The sequence below is a fragment of the Bombyx mori genome, chromosome 3, assembly GCF_030269925.1.
Source record: "Bombyx mori chromosome 3, ASM3026992v2".
Classification (NCBI taxonomy): Eukaryota; Metazoa; Arthropoda; class Insecta; order Lepidoptera; family Bombycidae; genus Bombyx; species Bombyx mori.
The window spans coordinates 10,785,396-10,809,993 of record NC_085109.1 but is presented as its reverse complement, the minus strand read 5'-3'; the positions used below and the strand labels follow the sequence as shown (position 1 = coordinate 10,809,993).

At 38.5% G+C, this 24,598-nt stretch overlaps 3 protein-coding genes across 5 annotated transcripts; 1 reads left to right on the top strand and 2 right to left on the bottom strand.

Moving 5' to 3' along the window:
* The first annotated feature begins 436 nt into the window (after positions 1-436).
* Positions 437-22,190, top strand: TOR1 (target of rapamycin). 3 transcript variants are annotated; one of them, XM_062674000.1, is made up of 11 exons: positions 445-579; positions 1,074-1,841; positions 1,934-4,503; positions 4,585-4,754; positions 4,853-5,138; positions 5,219-6,960; positions 7,033-7,192; positions 8,191-8,406; positions 9,960-10,331; positions 15,359-15,673; positions 19,708-22,190. In XM_062674000.1, exons 2-11 carry the CDS (start codon positions 1,193-1,195, stop codon positions 20,140-20,142), a joined length of 6,915 nt encoding a protein of 2,304 aa, XP_062529984.1. In that variant the 5' UTR covers positions 445-579; positions 1,074-1,192; the 3' UTR covers positions 20,143-22,190.
* LOC119630259 (uncharacterized) lies at positions 10,765-15,361 on the bottom strand. The gene is made up of 2 exons (XM_038019017.2): positions 14,257-15,361; positions 10,765-10,862 (listed from the first exon to the last, which is right to left on the bottom strand). Exons 1-2 carry the CDS (start codon positions 15,090-15,092, stop codon positions 10,850-10,852), a joined length of 849 nt encoding a protein of 282 aa, XP_037874945.1. The 5' UTR covers positions 15,093-15,361; the 3' UTR covers positions 10,765-10,849.
* Positions 21,519-23,539, bottom strand: LOC692798 (cytidine deaminase). The gene is given in 2 exon segments (NM_001046645.1): positions 21,519-22,718; positions 23,302-23,539. Coding segments are annotated over 2 exon segments (561 nt in total). The 5' UTR covers positions 23,441-23,539; the 3' UTR covers positions 21,519-22,296.
* Positions 23,540-24,598: the final 1,059 nt, after the last annotated feature.

The window sequence follows — 24,598 nt, the reverse complement described above, 5'->3', positions numbered from 1 at the left end:
TTGGTTGAAAACTATTTACGGTTATTTTAAGTAATTTAGATTTTGATTATTTCATTAACACTTTTTTAAGTTTTGAGTAATTTTTATAAACGAGTTATAAGAAAATTATATACTTTTTAATTGAATCATCTTATCCAGATGATAGTGTTGACGATGATTTATCGAGTGCTTCGAGTTTAAATCAATTATTTCATTAACAAGTGATATACTTATTGAAAATATATATGATAATGAAACAGATGAGTTATTTGAGCCATTAATAAAATATCTGATGACAGGCAGTACTTTTGAGAGTGCTCGATTGTGCGAAGCGTTGCTGTAGTTGGACCATTCAACGTTGAGCATTATGCCGCATAATGTGCTGTAATTGGAAAACTACCAAGAAGATTTTTTTAAATACCTACATTTGTGAACCATAGATAATCTATCAATCCTGTGTCAATGGCCGAATGTTATTAACTTCATTTGTTTACATTTATCTTTTAATAATTTGTTTAAAAATCGTTGACTATCAATTAAGTCGACAAATATACAAACGAAATCATGACTAATAGTAATTTGAGTGAAACATTGATAGAGGTTTGAATTCATAATAATTTATAGCAGTGATGGTGATGAACTGCGAGTGTAATAGTTTGTTCTGAGTCTTTTAAAAAACAAATCTGGCTTTCCTTGAAATGAAAATTTCTGACAAAGGCGACAATATGACGAATCATCAAGTATTAGAGCTGATATCAGGTCTAAAATCTCGACATTCAGAAACAAGACACCGAGCTGTGCGAGAGTTGCTACATTTTGCCAAAACAGAACTGCGGGAAATGTCTCAGGATAGTTTGACCCAAATTTTAGATGATTTCAACCAACAGATACACGATATGACCACTAGTTACGATAACAACGAAAAAAAAGCTGGAATTCTTACTATAGGTACATGATAGAGGTTATATTTTTCTATTGGCCATGATTCACATGTCTTTAATGGTTCCAAATAATTAATCTATTAACAAATACAGAAATTTTGGAGTAGGTGGTGCTAATTTAAATAAATAAAATGTTATAAAATATCTTTTCAGTTTGTCTTATTGGAGGTGATACAGAGACCACCAAAACAAGGACAATACGTTATGCAAATTATCTACGAAATGTGTTTCCATCTACAGACATAAATCTCTTAGAATTGGGTGCTAAAACTATGGGACGATTAGCTTCCTCATTAGGAATTAAAAGAGGAGAATATGTGGAGACTGAAATAAAAAGATGTTTCGAATGGCTAGCTGAAGAAAGAAATGAAGGCAAACGATTATCGGCTGTTTTAATTTTGAGAGAACTGGCTATATCTATGCCATCATATTTTTTTCAGCAAATAAATGGATTCTTCAATCATATCATGAGAGCACTTAGAGATCCTAAAGATCAAATACGAGAAGCTGCAGCAAAAGTTTTGAGGGCTGCTTTTGCAGTAACCTCTCAGAGAGAGCAGCCAGAGCAAAGTAACAAAGCTCATTGGTATATTCAATGTTATGAAGAAGCAGAGACATCATTTGGTGATCATGCTATTAGAGAAAGGGGATTGAACAGGGATGACCATGTGCATGGAGCTTTATTAATTCTAAATGAATTACTCAGGTGCTCAAATGCAGCATGGGAGAAAAAATACACTTCTCTAATGCAAAAGCTAGACCCTGATTTAGATTCTCATGATGAAATGTCTTCTCTCAGTCCTAAAATTCAGGGTTCATGGTCATTGTCACATTATTCAGATGAAAAAAATCAACCTCTAATATTTGAATCCAGTATTTGCAAGAAATTAATTGAAGATAATTGTGAAAAAATCTCAGCTGGTATGAACTGGCAAAAAAAAATTAATTTGTATTTAGAAAAATAAATTATAGTGTCATTGTATCTATTGAGACTAAACAATTATTTTTTACAGATGTAATGGCTCAGCAAATATCAAGAGCTCATAATGTGCATCAGATGCTCCTTCTGTTAATACCTCGATTAGCTGCCTTCAACAAAGAAACTTTTGCTAAAAGACATCTGAAGTCAACGATAAATCATTTGATAACATTCTTACGTGGTAGAGAAAAAGAAAAGGCCATGGCTTTCACCACACTTGGCTTGGTTTGTGTAGCTATGGAATCAGATGTACAACAGTATCTCTCAAGAATTATTGATATTATCAAATTAACCCTGCCAATCAAAGAAACACAGAAAAAACGTAACGGATCTGAAACACCATTATTTCATTGTGTTACATTACTAGGATTTGCCATGAAAGAGAATGTAGCAAATGAAGTTAGAGAGCTGCTAGATTCTATGTGTTTGACAGGCTTAAGTCCACAATTAACAACTTGCTTTAAAGAACTAAGCAATAATTTACCTTCTTTAAAAAAAGATATAACTGATAAATTATTGAACATGCTATCTTTAATATTGAGAAAGAAACCTTATGTTTCTACCAACGAAAATCACAAAGGTGTCTTCACAACTGCTTTGCTAGCAGAACCTCATGATGCCAATAAATTAGTATTGGCTTTGAGGACTCTAGGTTCTTTTGATTTTGAATGGAATAACACTTTGATGTCCTTCATCAGAAGGTGTACAGATCATTATCTGCTGTGTGATCATCACGACATTCGGCTAGAAGCAGTAAAGACAGCTGCAAGATTATTAACGAAAGCTGTGGAGAGATGCGCCCAGATAAATTCACGAACTTTAAATTTAATGATTGATGAATCCATAGGTAAAATTTTGTCTGTTGGACGATCAGATTTTGATCATGAAATACGCTACAGAGTACTTGAGGTGTTTATGAATCCAGTATTTGACAGATATCTTGCTGTAGAAGAACATCTAAATTGTCTTTTTGTTTCTATTAATGACTCGAATTCTGAAGTTGGAGAACTAGCACTGTGCATTTTTGCAAGATTGAGCAATCTCAACCCAAGCTATACCACACCAACATTGCGTCAACTGTATGTACAAATTCTAATAGATTTGCAACATTCAGAATCTCCGCGGAATAAAGAAAAAGCTTTACGAATGATAAATAATATTATATCTCATGCTCCCACAATTACACGTCAATTTGTTGATACAATTCTAAATGTGCTTATACCGAAACTGAAAGAAAAGGACAGTAATTCCACTATGATATCTACAGTACTAAAGGCCATCGGAGATTTGGCAGAGGTTAATGGTGGTGGACATGCTTTAAATAAATGGTTAACAGAATTGATTTCTACTCAAATTGAAATCCTGGCAGATCCTAATCAAATCGAAAAGAGAAGTGTTGCCCTATGGTCTTTTGGTCAAGTTGTAAGTGCAACAGGGCACGTGGTCGCTCCATACATGGAATATCCCAAGCTAATGGATCTTTTGCTAAATTTCTTAAAAACGGAACAGCAACTTCGAGAAATACGCGAAACTGTTCGGATTTTGGGATTGTTAGGAGCATTAGATCCATATAAATATAAAGTAAATCAAGGATTAATAGATTTCCAAACTGTGTCTACTTTGATACCTATAAGGGAGCCGTCAGTCGATAGTTTTGAATCTAATATCAGTGAAATGTTAGTAAATATGTCACCGTTAGTACTAGATGAATTTTATCCAGCCATCGTAGTGACTTCACTAATGATAATGTTGCGCGATCCGACGTTAGCGCACCACCATCCAAGTGTTGTGCATTCTGTAACTTTTATCTTCCAATCACTGGGTATTAAATGCGTCCCGTACATATCACGTGTGACGCCAACGCTTCTACACGTTATTCGGACAACGGAAAACAGCAATTTTCGTGAAATACTTTTGACGCAATTAGCACAATTGATATCTGTTGTGAAAATCCACATTCGAAACTATCTGGAAGACATTTTTGACATGATAAGGGAGTACTGGACTCCCAACAGCCACCTCCAAGCTACCCTAATAATGTTGGTCGAACACATAACGGTCGCGATCGGTACAGAATTTAAAATTTACTTACGTAAAATACTACCGAACATTCTTAGGGTATTGAAACACGACACAAGCAAGGATAGATTTTTGACAGAGAAACTGTTAATAACAATACAAAAGTTTGAGAATAATTTGGATGACGTGCTCTTGTCGGTGGTGCCAGCGATAACCGCCCTGTTTGACGGGAGAAACATTCCGTTCGCAATTTCGAAGCTTGCGATGGAGACCATCGAGCATCTCTCCGTGCACTTGTGCGTCAAACAGTATTCGGCGACAATCATTCAAGCCCTCGTCAAAGTTTTGGATAACAACGCTTCATTGAGGCAAACTGCAATGAACACTCTCTCCGCTTTGATAGTTCAAATGGGCCGCGAATACATAGATTACATACCGTCTATGGAAAGGATATTATCGAAACATAAAATACAATGTCCTAACTATATCGTGTTGGTAACGCGGTTACAGCTAATATCTACGCTTGCATCAGATGATGATTATTTGGACGAAACGCGGTCAAGACTTCGTAATCAAAAGAACGAAGTGAGTGTAGGCAACATCTATTAGCAACTTGTTGTCACAATTAAACTGGGTGTTTAAATAATAACATGATCTATTTTCTAGATGGTAAGGTGCACAACGGAAATGCAGCCTATACAGAAAGTTACGTTAAATGTACACAATTTACGTAAATGTTGGTCTGTCCATAACATTGTGTCCAAAGAAGACTGGATGGAGTGGTTGCGTCTGCTCAGTGTCGGCTTCCTGACCGAATCCAACAGCCCTGCTATCAGGCGAGCAATTGTGATATTTATTTATCAGTCCCTTAATTGTAAAGCATAAATCAAGAGTTGTTTAAAAAAAATTGGTAATTTTGGTAAATTACTTACAGAGCCTGTTCTACTTTAGCACACAACAACCCTCAACTTGCGAGCGATCTGTTCAATGCGGCGTTCATGTCGTGCTGGACGGAGCTGGACGAGTCCTCGCGCAAGGACTTGGTGGCGGCCTTGGAGCGAGCACTCACCGTGCCCGACCTGCCGGAATTAGCGTTAGCGGTCCTCAACCTGGCCGAGTTTATGGAGCATTGTGAAAAATCATTGTTACCGATTTCCATAAAGTTACTCGGAGACACAGCTATAAGCTGTAGGGCTTACGCTAAAGCTCTTTATTATAAGGTTAATGAATCTTTATTATTGTTCATAGTTAATTAAATGTCTTAGTGATTTTTTTTTCAAATTTTTTATACACGTTTTAGGAGGAAGAGTATAAGAAAAATCCGTGTACGAAGGTAATTGAAGCTTTAATTCATATAAACAATAAGTTGCAACGTAAAGAAGCTACTAACGGCTTACTCGAAAAAGCAGTTAGTGAAAACAAAAACGGAGAGAATGCTATAAATAACCACGTTCACTGGTACGAAAAACTTAACAATTGGGACCAAGCTCTAGAACTGTATACTATTGCATTAGAATCTCAGCCCAACGACGAGGCTTCAAAGTTGGGAACGATGCGGTGTCTGGAAGCTATGGGCGAATGGAAAAGATTGTACAGTATGACCCACGATCAATGGGACAACATGGACGAGGAGTTTCGTAATAAATCTGCGAAAATGGCCGCAGCGGCATCTTGGGGTCTTCAAGAATGGTACTCGATGAAGAAATACGTGGAACTGATTCCAGAAAGTACCCAAGACGGGGCTTTTTACAGGGCCATCATAAACATACAGGACGGACAGTGGGCCGAATCGAGACATTACATCGATCTTGCCAGAAGTCTCATAGATGTCGAGCTGACAGCAGTGGTTGGAGAAAGTTATCAAAGGGCTTATGGAACACTAGTCAACGCCCAACTGCTAACCGAATTAGAAGAAATTATCACTTATAAATTAATAGAAGAAAGACGAAGCACAATCCGAAAGACTTGGTGGACACGACTCCAAGGCGGGCAGAGGCTGGTCGAGGATTGGAGGAAGATATTACAAGTGCGCAGTCTAGTCATGTCGCCGAGAGAAGATTTTCAGACGTGGTTGAAATTTGCGTCGCTATGCAGGAAAACGGGCGCAATTAATCAAGCGCATAAGATAGTTATTTCGGTGTTGGGCAGCGATCCGATCTCGAACCCCGACGTCATGTTACACGTGCAGGACCCGCGAATCGTTCTGGCTTACAGCAAGAACTTATGGGATGTCGGCAACAAACGTTACGCTCACGATGTCTTGCAAAGATTCGTGGATAGCACCGAACCGGAAAACGAAGAACATTGTCGTCTCTTAGCGCGTTGTCACTTGAAATTGGGCTCGTGGTGCGAAGCAATACACGAAATCAATGAGCTATCGATCCCGGAAATCTTAAGGAACTACGCGACCGCAACGATCCTCGCCCCGGAATGGTACAAAGCGTGTCACGCGTGGGCGTGTATGAACTTCGAAACGGTTCTGTTTTACAAGCAACAAGACAACACGTCGGAGAGCAGTGTAACGGGCGGTACTGGCGAGAAAAAAGTCGCTCGAACCGACTTCATAAACGCGTACACGATACCCGCTATCGAAGGTTTCTTCAAGTCTATAAGTTTGTCGAACGGCAACGCTTTGCAAGACACGTTGAGATTGTTGACTCTGTGGTTCGACCACGGACATCATCCGGCCATTTACGATGCAATATTCGAAGGGATACGACAGATCGACATCAAGATATGGCTACAGGTCATACCACAGCTGATAGCCAGGATCGATTCGCCGCGAAGTCTCGTAGCTAAACTGGTTCACATCCTTTTGATTGATATCGGAAAATCTCACCCTCAAGCCCTGGTTTATCCATTGACGGTCGCGACGAAGTCATCGTTCGTGACCAGGAAAAACGCCGCCAACTACGTATTGAAAACTATGTGCATTCATGCACAGAATCTGGTGAACGAAGCCGCTATTATTTCGGAAGAGTTGATCAAAGTGGCAATACTGTGGCACGATCAAGTTTACATAGCACTCGATGAAGCGTCAAGGTTTGTTGGGTACAGATAATTTTAGATAAATATACCAAATATTGAACAACTAATCTCCGGCGATGATTTCAGGTTTTGTTTCAGCGAGAAAGATTATAAGAGAATGTTTAAAACTTTGGACAAAATGCACGCAATGCTGGATACCCCTCCGGAGACGTTGAAGGAAGTCTCATTCCTGCAGATGTATGGACGCGATCTACAGGAGGCGCGGCGCTGGTGCGAGTTATACAAGGTAAACTTGTTACAGGCATAAGGTCTCATAACCCTGGTTTAAACATTATAATGTATTATTTAACCAATATCTTTGCTACCTCTCTCTCTGGTGTAACTGGAAAAGCATCGGGGCCACCAGTAATCCTTCAATGATGAAAAGTACTTGAAAGATTCAAGTTGATATCATCATCATCATTTGTCTACCATTCTCCCAGTCACCTGGGGTCGACGTAACATGTTTTCTCCTTCCATACTCTTCTATCATATACCATTTCTTCGCTCGCTCCCCTCTTACACATATATGTGAGAAAAAATGGATCATCCATTTCTTCTTAGGTCTACCTCTTCCTCTATATCCTTCCACATTCATAGTTAACACTCTCTCATCACATGTCCATACCCATCCCAAACGCGCACTTTTCAACTTCTCTGTCACAGGGGCCACTTTCAGACTTCCTCTAATATATTCATTCTGTATTCTATCCATTCTCGTTACTACACATCCCTCGCTCCCCGAATCCTAATCACGCAGGAGCAAGTCACCGTCGTCGCCCTAGACACGTCAGATCCAATAACTCTTGCATTAGGTACCTTCAGCTCTAACACTAAGAGCAGGCTGAGGAACCCCGGTAACCGTACTCGCCGAACTCGACAAAGAGGTCGACGTGCAACCTAACCCATGCATCAGCCCGCTGAGTTTCTCGCCGGATCTTCTCAGCGGGTCGCGATTCCGATCCGGTAGTAGATTCATTCGCGAAGCAATTGCTCTTGAGTTCCTAGGTCTCCTTCGGAGGCGCTCGGGTGGCTGTTAGCAAATGCCACCCCTTCTGGCTGAGCCTTTGGTCGCCCACCTGTCCTGGCGAAACTGGAACGGCCTCCGGGCCACCAGTAATACTTCAATCATAAAAAAAAAACATGCATCGCAACATTAGCATCTCTGCTGCATGCAATCGCTTTCTATCCGCCATTTTTTTTTCAACATTGAGTTTATATATTAAGTATTATTTATTAATACAGGAGAGCAACGAAGAGAGGTACCTGAACGAAGCGTGGGATCTGTACTACCACGTGGTGCGGCGCATCCAAGCCCAGTTCCGGTCGCTGACGTCACTGGAGCTGCAGTACGTCAGCAAACGTTTGCATTCGTGCAAGGACCTGGAGCTGGCCGTCCCGGGCTCGTACGTGCCTAATCAGAAAATAATTAACATCTCGTACATACACAGCAATTTGCAGGTACGAATTTAGTTGCGAATTAGTATCATCAACACTGATAGCCGTTTCGCCTAAAAAACTATAGCGCAGGCGAAAAGTGAGTTAGTTTTTCATTTCAGATTGTCTAAGTATGTATATTGGTATATATTATATTATAATATAATACATATTATGTAAACGGTATATATCTGTTAATTGTATGTATATATTGTCTATGGTACACCGCAACATACCTGCTATATTTTTATATTTTCCAGAATTTCTGTAAATTAAACGGTTGTCTGCAAGAGATCGCTTTTAGCGATAAGACCGCCTATTGTACAAATGTATCTGCTTTTTTAATGTAAATTGTGTTTTGGTGTGCAATAAAGAGTATTCTCTCTCTCTCTCTAAGTTACTTTGCAAGAATTTCGAATTTTAAAAATTTTTTGATTAAGATTTTGCGTAAATATATGTATCGTTAACCATCAACTAAATAGTAATTTTAGAAGAGCTTTAAGCTTTGACGTTCTATTGAATTGTGATAACTTAATTAGGGCGTTATAGCATTTTAAATTCTCTTCATATTCAGATTCGATTGCACAATTTTGTGATTGACAAATTAATATTCAATTAGCAATGACAGGTAATAATTATCAGAACATAATTTGATATTATGGATAATAACATGTACTTTTAGGTTAGGAATTGTGTTCTTTTTTTTTATAATAAATATTTTATTGTCTATTTGATCTTACTTCTATATTGTTATATCACGGGAGCTCACACGAGTACCTACTCGGTACCAACCACCACCCTGCCTATTTCTGCCGTGAAGCAGTAATGCGTTTCGGTTTGAAGGGTGGGGCAGCCGTTGTAACTATACTGAGACCTTTGAACTCTTATCTCATGGTGGGTGTTTGCATTTACATTGTAGACGTCTATGGGCTCCAGTAACCACTTAACGCCAGGTGGGCTGTGAGCTCATCCATCCGTCTGTGGCGGGTAGCCATCATACAATACAAGATATTTGACCGATGCCTGAATCTCGCTTACGACAAGAAGCTTGAATATAATAATATACAAGTTCCGAACAACAACATTTGGACCGTCGGTCTACCGAACAATATCACCTGCTTGGTGGAAGATCTTCCTTTCGTTGTTTAAGCCTCACACACGTCCATCTAAGCAATAAATAAAAAAACATTTCCTACGTTTCAAAGACTTGGTAGTTTCCGTGTTCTTGAACTTACGAAAGTCAAACTAAATGTGTTTTTAAATATACCCTTTTTTTATAATACAATAAAATCATTTTTTTCTACACTATTTTTTATTCAAGTTTATTTTCTATTTTTTAGTTGGATTATCTATAAAAGCGTATTTTGTTGGTTTTTTTTTAAATTATTATTTATTTTTAATTTTTTAGCTGAATTTCAATTTTTTCAATTTTTTTATTAAGTATACCAAATTTCGAGTTAATCGGACGTTTTGAAGGGGGTCAAAATCATGTTCAAAGATTCCGTTACAAACATACACACGTCTGAAGGTAATAAAAGCGTATTAAAATTTGCTTGAACCTTATTCTTTTGTGTCAGGTAATCAAGTCGAAGCAGCGTCCGAGACGTCTGACCATACAGGGCTCTGACGGCAAACAGTACATGTTCCTGCTGAAGGGCCACGAGGACCTGCGGCAGGACGAGCGCGTGATGCAGCTCTTCGGATTGGTCAACGCTCTGCTGCGGGCCGACGCCGACACGTACCGACACGACCTCGCCATACAGAGATACGCGGTCATACCGCTCTCCCCCAACTCCGGACTCATCGGCTGGGTCCCGCACTGCGACACTCTCTACAATCTAATCAGCGAATTTCGCGATAAAAAGACGAACAAAACGGCGCTGAACACGGAACAGCAGATCATGTTGAGGATGGCCTCGGATTACCAGAAGTTGATGCTGAAGCATAAGGTGAGGTTCGGGAGTGCTCTGAGGAATTGTTCGAAACGATACCATCGAACCGCCCGCCACCGGAGTAGAGTTCATCCGTACTACCTGGAGCCACTGCGTTCATCCACAGTGCGTTTCCAGAGATCTTTTTTGCCACGTACCATCCGGCTTTGGAATGAGTTCCCCTACACGGTGTTTTCCGAGCGCTATGACATATCCTTCTTCAAACGAGGCTTGTGGAAAGTACTTAACGGTAGGCAGCGGCTTGGCTCTGCCCCTAGCATTACTGAAATCTATGGTCGACGGTAACCACTCACCATCAGGTGGGCCGTATGCTCGTCTGCCTACAAGGGCAATAACAAAAAAATATATAAAAATTTAAGGCTCCGGAACTATTTTAATCTCAATTTCATTGGTTGTTGTATCGGAACTTAGGGGCAATGAAACGACCGTACGTAATAACAGCTGGTTTATTACTACCGTGAGCGGAGCGGGTCGCGATATACGAAGTACATAACAAACACTGCACTCCTCCCTCATTATTTTGAAATCCTGACAAAGAAAACAACTAATTAGCTTATCGTTAATTTAAAAATACTTCTTATAATCTACTACTTTTCTTGTCCTCTTTGGTCGACCACACTGTCTTTCATTATCTGGCGCCCTCTCTTCTAATCTCACGTTATCGGGGTCATCTGATGCTACAATAGGGTAATCAGGTTCACACTCGGTCGGCAGGCTGGCAGCTGCGATGTTTTCACTAGCCTCCTCCCATTCATCGCCCTCCTCATCCTCCCCCCTCACAATGTCAACGTTATTGCCGTGCGTGGGGGCCGATACTGGTGCCGGCTCCGGTACCGGCGGCGACGATATAGGTGAGGACAGCACTAACTCAGAGCTAGGCTGCGATACTGATTGCACTGTTGTGGGTCGATCCGGGACTGAAATATCAGCGCCTTCGGTGGAAACAACATTGCTCACAATTGTTTTTGACCTAGCATCCGTGTACTTCCTAATCTGATCCAAATGTCTGACACACGTTGAATCACAGTTTTCAAAATTGATCTGAAACATTCTATTGCCTAAGATATTCGTTATTTTTCCTTTCATCCAGCTAGCCTTTCGAGCAATAAAAAATCTTGCCCAGACTATTTCACCTATTTGGAATTGTCTAGATTTACTTAGTTCTTTATTAGGAACAACTGCATTATCTTCCACTTTTTTAGTGGGTAATATTAAATCTAATCTTGTTCTTAAATTACGTCCAAACATCATACTTGCAGGTGATGCGCCTGTTGTGCAATGTATACTATTACGATAATCGAACAAAAATCCAATTAATTTTTCTTGAATAAGCCGTGGATTGAAATTAGGATTATATTTATTTTCTTCGATTATACATTTTAACATTTTTCGGCAAGTTTTCACCGAGTTCTCGGCTTGGCCGTTACTTGCTGGATGATAGATCGGTGAATTTAAGTAATTTATACCGTTATTTTTGCAAAATTGTTGAAATTCCACGGAACATATCTTAATGTCGTTATCTGATACAATTTCGTTAGGGATACCGAAAACTGAGAATAATTCTTTCAGTTTCAATATTAACGCACTAGTGGAGGTGCCGCAATTCATATGAATGCATTCGAGCCATTTACTAAATGCATCGATAACAATTAAATAGTGTACCGTTTGCCCTATAGACATATAATCTATGTGAATACGGTGCCATGGGGCAGGCGGGCGCGGCCAGGGCGCGGGGGGCGCACGGGCCGGCGCGCTGCGCTGAGCGGCGCATACGTCACAGCTGCCAACTAAACGCTCAATATCGCTGTCAATACCTGGCCACCACATGCGACTTCGTGCCATATTCTTCGTCTTAACGATACCGAAATGAGCACAATGTAGTTCTTCTAACATACGATCTCGAAATACCGCCGGAATGACTATTTTATGTCCACGAAACAAACAACTATTGATAATTTCTAAATCAGTTTTACACATAAAATAGGGTAATATTAATTTGCAACTAATCTTTCGCGGCCACCCCTGCTGCATATAATTAATGACTGTTTTAATAGTTTTGTCATTGGCGGTGGCATGCTGTATTCGTTCGAAAGAGACTGGTTCTTGTGTTGCATCCATAAAGGAGATAGCACTATGTTCCTCGCTTTGTTTCCTATCAGCTGACCCGTTCGGTTCGTAAGCTAACGGCGCTCGGGAAAAGTAATCTGCCACAATATTGTTTTTGTTACTTATATATTGCACAACGTAGTTATAAGCAGATAACATAATAGAATATCTTTGTAAGCGTAGCGCGGCGGTCACTGATATGCCGTTTTTTTTACCAAAAATAGATAGGAGCGGTCTGTGGTCTGTTCTTAATATGAATGGTTCCTGACACCCATACAAATACTGATGAAAGCGCTTAACGCCAAACACTATAGCCGTCGCCTCTTTATGAATCTGACTATAATTCTTTTCGCTTGGCGATAAGGAACGCGAACCGAACGCGATCGGCCGTTCTGTACCGTCGCTGTAGCATTGCGCGAGTACCGCGCCGAGACCAGACGGGCCCGCATCCACTGTCAATGTTAGCTGCGCCCTCGGATCGAAATGTGATAGTACGCGGTCCGAGGCGAGTTCTTTTCGCACGGAATCAAACGCAAGCTGCTGTCGCTTATCCCAGTGCCATTTTATGTCGTCTTTTAATAATTCGTTCAGCGGACTTAATAATGAGGATGCATTAGGAATAAAATTCCTGTAGTAATTAATTACTCCGAGAAATCTTTTTAATTCTAGGACATTTGTGGGGATTGGGGCTTTTAGAATTGCATCTACTTTACTGGGACATGTTTTAAGACCATTTTTATCTATTTTAAAACCTAAATATGTGACACTGTCCTGGAAAAAAGAACACTTTTCTTTTTGAAGCCTTAACCCAGCATTTTGTAATCTACCTAGCAATAAACGAAGTCTCTGCAAATGTACGGTTCTACTTGGGGCTGTTAAACAAATATCATCATACCAACACGACACTCCTTCAATACCTACTACTAGAGATTCTATTGTGCGCTGGAAAATAGCTGGGGCATTCGCGAGACCGTACACTAAGCGTGTATATTTGAAAAGTCCTTTCGGTGTATTTATAGTTGTGAGGTCTTGAGAGGCTTGAGACAAACAAATTTGATTATAGGCATTACTTAAATCTAGCTTAGAATAATGCTCGCCGCCGCCTAACTTCGCGAAAACCTCGTCTATGTGGGGTAATGGATATTTGTCAATTTTTAAAACTTTATTTAGGGTACAGGAAAAATCTCCAGCTATTTTCACTTTACCATTCTCCTTCAGAACTGGTACTATGGGCGTAGCATAATCTGAAAACTGTACTGGTACTAATATACCTGCTTCGACAAGCCTATGTAATTCTTCTTCAACCTTGTCCTTTAGAGCAAACGGTATTTGGCGTGGCTTAAAAAATTTAGGTGTTGTATTTTCTTTCAAGTGTAAATGCACTTCATATTTATTAAAACGGCCCAATTCATCTCTCCAAATGTCAGGGAATTCATTCAAGATCTGCTGCACCTCTTGGTATTCCGCTCTAACTGATAAATTATTATTGTTACACATAGAAACTAAACTCATATTAAATTGCGTCATGAAATCCCGCCCTAATAATGGTGGACCACCTTCTGAAATTACATAAAACGACATAGGCTTCATAATACCATTGTAACTTACTTCACAATCGAAATAACCTACGGGCGTAACTTTATGCTTAGTATAAAGACAAAATACTATATCAGACTTACTTAATTTGTATAATGGGAAGTTATCCCTGTAAAATCTTTCTGAAATTACACTACGAGCAGCTCCGCAATCTAATTCCATAGAATAAAACTTATTATTTATAGAAATGTTCAACTTAATAGGATCGTAGCGAACATACCTTAAATTATACAAATCACATTTTTTACATTCGTGTCCATCGCTTTCGTTATCATCCATATTATTTAACGACAGTTTTCCGACCTTTTTGACACTGCACACTTTCTTAAGGTGACCCTTTTTACCACAAATCATACACTTATAGTCTTTGAAACGGCACTTTTCTACGGAATGACCTTTCAACCCGCACACTGCACAGCGCGCGGCTGCAGCCGATGCCCACGACGACTCCGCCTGCGCCGAGGCGCCCCGCGCCCGACGCTCGCTGACACGATACACCATCTCTTGTTTGATAAGCTGCTCACTACCATCAACATCAGCTCTCGCCGCCCGCGCACACGCAGTCTCCTGGGCTATTTCAATAGCTCTCGAAAGCGTTAGGGAGTTCGAGTCTTGTTCGAACAATCGATCTCTTTCTGGACCTACTTTCAGGCCTAGAATAAATCGATCACGTAGCAACGTATCTAATTCTGTACCGAAATTACAGTGCACGGCGAGTCCCCTCAGACGTGCCGCCCAATTTTCGACTTTCTCACCGTCCATTCTGATCGCACCATAAAATTTTGCCCTGTCGGCAAAAGTCGATCTTTTCGGTTGAAAATGTCCGTTGAGTACTCTAACCAGCTCAGTCCATTGTACTATTTCTACCTCCTTAGGATGTACGAGGTTCCTCACAAGCCGATACGAATCATCTGAAAGATGTGCAATAAGCACGGAGCACCAATCTTCAGCTAAAACTTTGTTCAACTTTAGGAAATTTTCTAATTTCTTGTAAAAGATCTGCCATTCTTGGGTTTTATAATCAAACTCAGATATGTTTCCTATAAGTTGAGCCATATTTTTTTTATATATATAATATGCACTTGTGGGTAATTCGTCGCCAGTTGTTGTATCGGAACTTAGGGGCAATGAAACGACCGTACGTAATAACAGCTGGTTTATTACTACCGTGAGCGGAGCGGGTCGCGATATACGAAGTACATAACAAACACTGCAATTAACCTAAGAAAAACCATTGAAAATTTGTGTTGGATTTACAAAAGGGTCCCGATTTCCCCAATCTACGGTATATGAATTATTCTAACGTAAAAACAATGTTTTAGGTGGAGGTTTTCGAATACGCGCTTTCGCAGACGCCGGGCAACGACCTGGCGCGGCTGCTGTGGCTGAAGAGTCCGTCGTCGGAGGTGTGGTTCGAGCGGCGCACCAACTACACGCGCTCGCTCGCCGTCATGAGCATGGTGGGCTACATCCTCGGCCTCGGAGACAGGCACCCGTCCAACATCATGCTGCACAAAGTCACCGGCAAGGTCCTGCACATTGACTTCGGCGACTGTTTCGAAGTCACGCAGACGAGGGAGAAGTTTCCCGAAAAGATACCCTTCAGACTGACCAGGATGCTCATCAATGCTATGGAGGTGAGTGAAGTTATATTATTTGGTTGGTGTAAGTTGACTCGCTCAGCGGGTACTAGAGCTCTTAGGTTAAATGCTCATATTGAGAAATTAGTGAATGAACAATAGCTTTCCAAGCGCGTGACAGCATGATTAAGAAAGACGTTAGTGCTGATCCGTTCGAGCCTAAAAGTAAAAAAAAACATGTGTGGCACTCGAGGACTGCCGCGGTAAAGCATATAGCATTTTTTATCAACTTATGCAATTATAATTAGACAATAATAATTTAATATTAAAACAATAATAAATTAAGACCACGCTATATTTATTAACATTAACAAAAGCAAAACATTAACTGTCCCCTTCACACTCATAAGCTAGACCGCGCGAGAGAGAGAGATGGGCAGACTTTTCATGATGCGCATGCAGTGCGACGTCACGCCGCGCGCTTATTTACAAACACTACAATTACAAGCGCAACGTGTGAATGTGTTGAACGCGAGCTACATGGTAGGCGGAGTGGGGGGTGTTGGGTTTTATTTTCGTTACGGAATTTCTTGATTCGGTCGCCGCGCTCAAAGCCCGCAATAAAAGCTATGCAATAGCTTAATATTAAGCAAAATATCTGTATTATCTATTCAGTGTTATAGGCATCGAGTTGTGATTAAAACTATAACAGTCATATTAATATTTAACCTACATTTCGATCTCATTAATTCGCAATCTTGAATGATAACCAACAGATTAATTACGGGTCGCAAACTACGGATTTGATATTACGATACCAGTTTAAATTGGTTCGTCAATCAAGCGAATTGTGTTTGCGAAAACGTTAATCGAAAAGGCTCTCCGTGCGTTATATGTATATAGGTGTATAATATTGCATTAATGTTTTTGTGAAAGGCACGCAGACAGCGTTCCGATTAAAGAGTGAATCATTCGTACCGCGACTCGTTAAATGTCTCGACCAACTTAAATAATGACAACTCGATTTCACGTTTCTCAAGACACTTAAAGAAAAAGCTTTGCTTATAGATTAATTTTCTTAACAGTTTTTTTTTTGAGTCGTAGGGTACGTAACCTACTTATGTTTATTTTGAAAAGTACAGACTTGAGTTCGTCATATGTCTATTTAGGCTATTTATACATATCAGTATCGAGGGGTGAAAGGCTATTTCATTTAAGAGACATTTCGCATAATACGCGGCATTTATATTTGTAATTAATGGTCCGTTTTATTTGTTATTATTATCAACAATTCGACGTTTTTAATTGAACTTCAATTATGTTTATCCCTATTCAAATAGCGGAAGAATTTTTTTATTTGCCACGATATTTTTTCAAAAATTTTAAACCTTAAATGGCTCACCTGTTAAATTGCAAAAATGTCGCTTAAACCAAATAGCTTTTCGCCCCTCGATATATAGGTATTCAGAGTGATGGCGGGACATCGTGAAACGCGTCAATCTAAAGTATCCAAACACTTTTTTTCCTACCTATGCTGATAGCTTTAAGAGGCTATTTCAGCGTTACTCTAGCGAGTAGGTGAGCTCTCGGGGCTCAACTCGGAAGTATTGCTAACACTGGCCCTAGTAAGAGCAGTGTTTCGCAGAATCTACCACCGGATCGAAAACGCGATCCACTGAGAAAGTCCGGCGAGAAACTCAGTAGGCTGTGTATATAGGTTAATTTACTAGTTCGACAAGGACGGTGACCGGTGATTCGAGCTACCTAAAAGCACCGTTAAAGGATCGGGAGGATCCGTAATCACGTTTCCCAAACTCTACATGACGATCACGACCACTCTGTCAAGAGTGAAACGGTTGTGAAGAAGAAGGGTGTTTAAAGTACTAAATCCAAAGTCGAACCGTCACAATACAGGTTTCGTCATCTGTTCGCAATCACTAATTATTAATAATACATGTATTATATCACAAGTTGGTAGCAACAACACAGTCTAGCAATTAAACTAATGTTTACCCGCGACCATGAAACAGTTTTCATACGCAATCAAATACAACAGTTGAACAGCTAAGAAAATCGATACATAATGTTTGATAAATATGAAAATTTACATAATATGTTTGTTATTAATTCACAGAAAAAATATAATGTTTATAGTATTTATAGATAATTTATAACTTGTTTTTTTTTATATTCATATGTTATGAGTTAGCTCAGTCTCTGGCACTACTGACTTTCATGACGTTAACCAAAGTCAGGTCGGTCGTATGGACGTCGCCTACCATATAAAGCCAATAAAAAAAGATATAGGAAAAGTTTTATCGTGGTAAATAACATAACCCGGACAATGCCGAGTATATCTGCTATAATAAATACCATAGTGCGTTCCCTGGTTCGCGATTCTACGTAACGACAGGTCTCCAGATCGGCTCGTAGTTTATAGGTAGGATACAGAAGCAATCTTTATCCGGCAATATGTATCTTTGTTGTTTCTGAACTACAAATCTAAATAAATTAAATTATTGTTAATATAAAAAATCATTGGAGATAATTTCGTAAATACTGGCAGTACTATTATCTTTTCTCATAATCTTAATAATAGGGATTAAAGTATGGAATTGCCGTTCTATTGTAATAGGAACTTCGAACTGACATAGAACCTTCATGGTTTGAGATTTTTGAGTGAAACTTTTTTCAAATGGTACCTATGAGGTTCTTCTTTAAAAAAATGTGCTACATTCGATTATCGAATTAGTTTTTTTTTATTTAGCTTAGACAAATCAAACACGATCAAATAATACTTGCTATATTAATGGAAATTAAGTTAAATAATGATATAGAATAACTACGCTAAGTGCTCTTACGTGAACGGCCCCCAATAATTGATCGAATGAGTAATCAAGATGGACTTTTAAAATTTTTATTGAAGTCAATCTTTATCATTTAACGGTCTCTTTGAAAACTCGTCCGCATCGCAACATGTAATTGTAAATTAATTGATCACGCTATGTCATCAGATTTGAACTTCTTGAAAAATAATGCCCTCATAGTTGTAGGTACATAGTAGTTGTTAAATGTATTTCAATGTCGATCTGACACGCAAAATGACCTTGATTCTGACAGGACAAATTATGTAAACAAAGAAATATGAGAAGTCGTCGTGGTCCGAAAGTTAAGGCGTTCGGTTTACTCGTGTCAAGCGATGCGACTATGCCCATGTTCAAATCCCACAGTTTTTAGAAAACACGTACATAGCACGTGCTCGCTAAAGACATCATCCTTGATGCATGAATAACGACGTCTTTTTTTTATTGCTTTGGTTGGCTTTTGGCTCACGGCCCACCTACTGTTAAGTGGTTAGTGGAGTCCATAGACATCTATAACGTAAATGCCCCCACCCACCTTGAGATATGAATTCTAAGGTCTCAGTATACTCGTAGTTACAACGACTGCCCCCTCCCCCTTCAAACCGAAACGCATTACTGTTTCACGGCAGAAATAGGCAGGGTTTTGGTACCTACCCGCGCGGACTCACAAGAGGTCCTACCACCAGTAATAATGTTATAAAAATCAAACCCGCTAAAGCAATTTTACGCATGACTGGTGGTAGGACGTATTGTAATCTCGCACGGTTGTATTGGTACCACCGTCATGCCTATTTCTGACGCGAAGCAGTCACGTGTTTCAGTTTAAATCGTCAGATAGATGTTGGAAAGTATATTGAAGACATTGACCATATTTCTCAAAGTGAGCGGCGGCATTCAGTTTGCCGTCTCAGGTCAAAGATCTCTACCTCACATCAGTATTTTAACGTTTCATGTTCAAGGGCATCCTCCATGTAAATATTAATAGTAGATTAAGTAAGTCTTCTTCTTTTTAGATTTTTTTTTAGATTAGTTTTCGTTATCATTATTTTATCCTATATTTGTAAGGAACATTGTGTACTCAACACATTTATCTTGATTAGTCGTGCGCACATGGCTTATGTTAACAGCCAGATTTTTTACTTGTTGTTATTTATTGTGTATCTTTTTTTTGCTTTTTATGTGTATTGTGTGCCTAATAAATAAAGTAAATAAATAAATTTGATCCAGGTAACCGGCATCGAAGGTACGTACCGCTTCACCTGCGAATCTGTGATGCACGTCCTCCACAAACACAGAGACAGCGTAATGGCTGTGCTCGAAGCCTTCGTCTACGACCCGTTACTGAACTGGCGGCTTGTAGACAACGACCATCACTCCATCACGGAGTCCTCGTTCTCCTCAGACATAGACTATTCGTACACCCTCCCGAACAGAAGCCGAAATCATTTGCTTTACGAATCACCAGAGATCCCGCCCGAGGCTAATCTAAATAAACGCGCGGTCGCCATTTTGAACAGGATTAGGGACAAATTGACCGGAAGGGACTTTCCTAATGTTGAATCTATAGTGAGCGTGCCCCAACAAGTGGAACTGCTCGTGAAGCAGGCGACAAGCAATGAGAACCTCTGTCAGTGCTATATCGGCTGGTGTCCATTCTGGTAGTGGACCAACTGTAATGGTATATATATATATATATAACATTTCTGTGTATATATATATATATATACACAGAAATGTTAAGCGAAAACCAACTTCGCTCGATCTGAGAACGTAACAGTATCTTATTATAATATACGATGTTACATCATATATTATAATAATATACGGTAGAAGAACGTAAAAGTATATTAAAACCATAAAATCTTGTCGAAAACAGATAATTAAAAGAAAAATTAATAGGTATCGTAATGTTTATGTCCTAGTGAGTTTTTCTTATTTACGATCCAATATATTTATTAATATCCGAAATATGAACAGAAACAAAAGTTTAATTTTCTCAACATTTCTGTTTGTTTTAAGTTCCTTCATTAGTTATATTGAGTATTAATATGTTTTGTACATTAAGTATAGTATATTATATTAGATTAGTTCGTATTTATAAATGTCGTAATAAAATTTTCGATAAGTATTACTATAACAGTTTTGTTTCGTTATTAAATTAAAAGGACGGTAGGTCGTAAAAAGTATACTTTTAATGTTTATACAAATAACATAGATATTAAGAAGCTTATTTAATTGTTAATAATGTAAATAGCAATTGTTAAAGAGTCGTTACTTTTATAGACGCTGTAAGAATTAATTTCACGCGACTGTCTGACATGAGTTTGTTTCTTCTTACATTAGGTATTAGGTTCAAGTACTGAGAAACGCTATAAGGTATTTATTTGACTGTGCTAAAAAATTTAGCCGAAAGATTTCGTTAAAATATACAACATTTCAGAAGAATATGTTTAATATTCAATTTTGAAAACATTGGATTAGTTTGACCGAAAACCCTATGACATTTATTCTCTATCTCGTGACGTCATAAGTGAATGTCATTCTACTTGGAGTTATCAATTCAAAATATTGAATTTTAAAAATTTGGATGCGTTTTGAACTTGGAATAAACCATCTGTATTTCTGTGTAACAGTCAAATGCGTACCCTATTAAACTGAAACCTTTTTGCTAATTATTTATAAACCAAATAGATTTTATATGAGTTTAATTCTCACACTCTCTCAATTTTTTCAATTTTGTTAGCGTAGATAACCGAATTGTCTATGTAAAATTAATTTATGGTTTTGAAGTTTTCCAATCGACGTATGAATAAACCAAAACTCACACGTTCTCACAAAAGAGGTCGTGCGAATATCTCGAGAACAAAATTCGTAACAAATAAATATATGTTTTCATTCAGTCAAAACTGATATCGCTGCGAATACGTGTATTATCTGGAATTAATAGTAGATATTACACATAATATTTAGATGAACAATAATCACTGCCAATAAGATAAATAACAATATATTTTTGTGTTGAATAATAAACAATACGGGTATAATTATGGTAATAATAATTGTTGACTGCCATTTTGCATTTCCATTAACTCATAACGATTTTTTACATTTAACATCGTAAACATAATTCAGACACATAGTTTCATAGCAAAAATTAAACGAATTATTATGTGAACGTAATAATTTACAAGAATTTGGATACATTTCGCAAATTTTTTTATTTTTGTGTAAGCACTAAATAAAAAATAATGTCCATACAGACGTAATGACAGTTGCCAACAATGGAAATATCTCTACTTTTACAAGTAATATTTATTTATGAAAAGTAGAATACAAAACTAACCATGGCAAGAACATTGGAAAAGGTACAATTCTTTTACGAGTAAACCTTTAGAAAAATGACCAAAAATTTTTATTTCAAATTTCATTGTTATAGTAAACAACAAATCAAGACTGTTAATTTCTTAAATTTTAAACTGGTGTAAAGATTACCACCAGAAGGTTCTTAGTTTCGCTTAGCCGGGGATGTCCCCGGCAAAAGGTGGATCTTCACAACACAGTTTGTGTTTGATTCTCATGAAAACAAGTGTCTGTTTAATAACAACGTTTCTTCAGAAACTCAATTCACACACATTGCACCTATTATTAAGTAATCTAAGCGTTGTGTTATCAAAGTGAGAATATTATACAATAAAGTTTATTAAAACCTCTCAATTTCTTTCATTTACTTTTTCTCTTGATTGAAGCCGTAAAATTACACTTACGTAATAACGCTGATACTGTCACTTTCATTGTTTTTTTTTTTCAATTCCGTTTTTACGTAATGACACTATCCTTTTTAAAACTCACGAACGAAAGAGGTAGAAGATGTGATAGTTTAGTACATAGAACGGTATCCATTGTCGGCCTGCTCAAGTAGATTTCGATGTCACCGTCCGAACTACAGAACTCGTTGAGGGTCTGCCGACATACCCCGCAGGGCGCAGTGAATTCTCTTTGATGGGCTACTATAGCCACACATTTAAATTTCGTGTAACCGTCACAGACAGCCTTCGCAACAGCCGACCTCTCTGCGCACATCGATGGTGTCAAAGTGGAGTTCTCAATGTTGCATCCGGCGTACATTCTCGAATCTTCTTCGGTAAGTATAGCGGCACCAACAGAAAAATTGGAATAAGGACAATAGGCCCGTTTCCTAATTTTGACAGCTTCCATCAACAGATTCTGAACAGTCTCATCTGGGAACGTGAACATTGATGTGATACAATTTAATCGGAAAAAAAATGCATCAATGTTACAGAAGATTATTATGATAAGGAGTGAGATTAGCAAATAAAAGGTTAATTGTGTTTGGATTTAAAAAATATGTTGTGATGGGAGTCATAAGATAAAGGAACTGTTACTGTGTGAGGGTTTTTATTTAAAAGATATGTAAAACTAAAAATACACTAATTTAGTCAAAGAAAAAACAAAATTTCGCAATATTTTAACAAGGATTTTAAAATTATTCAATGTATTCGGCGACAAGCAAGAAGCAATTGCGAATAAACACGTTAGTTGTTGTTCAAATTAAATGTTACGTTATTGAAACGCAATATTGTCGCAACGTTACGGACTTTTATTAGGTATTTGTGTACTAAACATCTGTCATTCGATTACGATTTTTTTAAGACATGTCCATTCTACATTGTTAACATTAAAATAGCAGTTACGCGAGTCATAAGGAAGCGAATAAAAAATGCATTATAAATTATTAAAATTCCAATTCAATGTGACGAAACATTTAGCTCCTTTATCGAACATAAAATAAAAAAAACTTACCCAGAGAATTAAAGTCCACGATTTGAAAATTATCCATTGTGCGTGCGTTTGTCTCTGTCGTGTTGGTGCGCGCGGTTCCCAGTGCGGTCAGCGACCAACTGATTACAGTTAAACGATCTTTGATTAGATATTGTTTCATGATTGAAAGTCCCTTTTGCGTTGTGACTTATGACGACATGCAGTCTTCTATTGGCATGCAACAATATTTGCAAATTGACATATTTGGTCAAACAAGAATATATCGAGATAAAGATTGACTGAATCTGTTTCTGCATTGTCTTGATAGATTAAACATATTTATGATGCATATTCAATTCATGACCAACTTGAATACAACTAAATTGAACGCATAATAAGAATTGCGATACAATGCAAATTGAAAATACAAGAAATGAGGCCAAGTTTCATGGCCAAATACATTTCATTTTATGTACACTATGTTATTCTGTATTATACTGTTGGTTCCATTTTACGTTTTTTTAAATTTTATTTGCACCGTCATTGCCCTACATGCAATCGTTGGGTAGGTATGTGTAACGTGTAATCGTAAGCTCACACCTCACTTGGTATTAAATGGTTACCGGAGCTCAGACTTCAAACTGGAATGCTGAACAGCTTTGAAACAAAATAGCTGATGATAGAAATCAGCAAATTCATATATTTTTCGAGTTTATATTTACAAGATACTACGTCCTTGGTACAACAATTAGTCTGGCATTCTCATCGATAAACAATTCGGATTCCGTGCAAATCATTCGTGCGTACAACAGATTAACCGACTAAAATCGATCTACACGGGAGCCCATTTCTTCGACGTCGCAAAAGCGGACCCCATGTGAGTGGAGAGGATCTCATGTGAGCCCGCACGGGTAGGTACCACCGCCTCGCCTATTTCTGCCGTGAAGCAGTAATGCGTTTCGGTTTGAAGGGTGGGGCAGCCGTTGTAACTATATTGAGACCTTAGAACTTATATCTCAAGAAGTGTGGCGCATTTACGTTTTAGTTGTCTATGGGCTCCAGTAACCACTTAACACCAGGTGGGCTGTGAGCTCGTTCACACATCTAGGCAATAAAAAAAGCCGATTTAGTTTACTTATTAACGATATTCCCCAGTCGCCGCCGACTCAGCTAGCCTTATTCGCTGACGACACAACCGTTTACTACCCGAGTAGAAACAAGTCCCTAATCGCGAGTAAGCTCCAGAGCGCAGCGTTAACCCTCGGAAGTCTACATATAAAAATAAAAAAATATATTTTCAACAACATATTACAGCTCAAAGCTTCCTAAGTAAAGGGTT

Coding starts and splice junctions, on each gene's coding strand:
- TOR1 (XM_062674000.1), top strand. CDS start 1,193: ATGGGACGATTAGCTTCCTCATTAGGAATTAAAAGAGGAGAATATGTG. Junction 4,755..4,852: donor TCCAACAGCCCTGCTATCAG/GCGAGCAATTGT, acceptor AATTACTTACAG/AGCCTGTTCTACTTTAGCAC. Junction 7,193..8,190: donor GCTGGTGCGAGTTATACAAG/GTAAACTTGTTA, acceptor TTATTAATACAG/GAGAGCAACGAAGAGAGGTA.
- LOC119630259 (XM_038019017.2), bottom strand. CDS start 15,092: ATGGCTCAACTTATAGGAAACATATCTGAGTTTGATTATAAAACCCAA.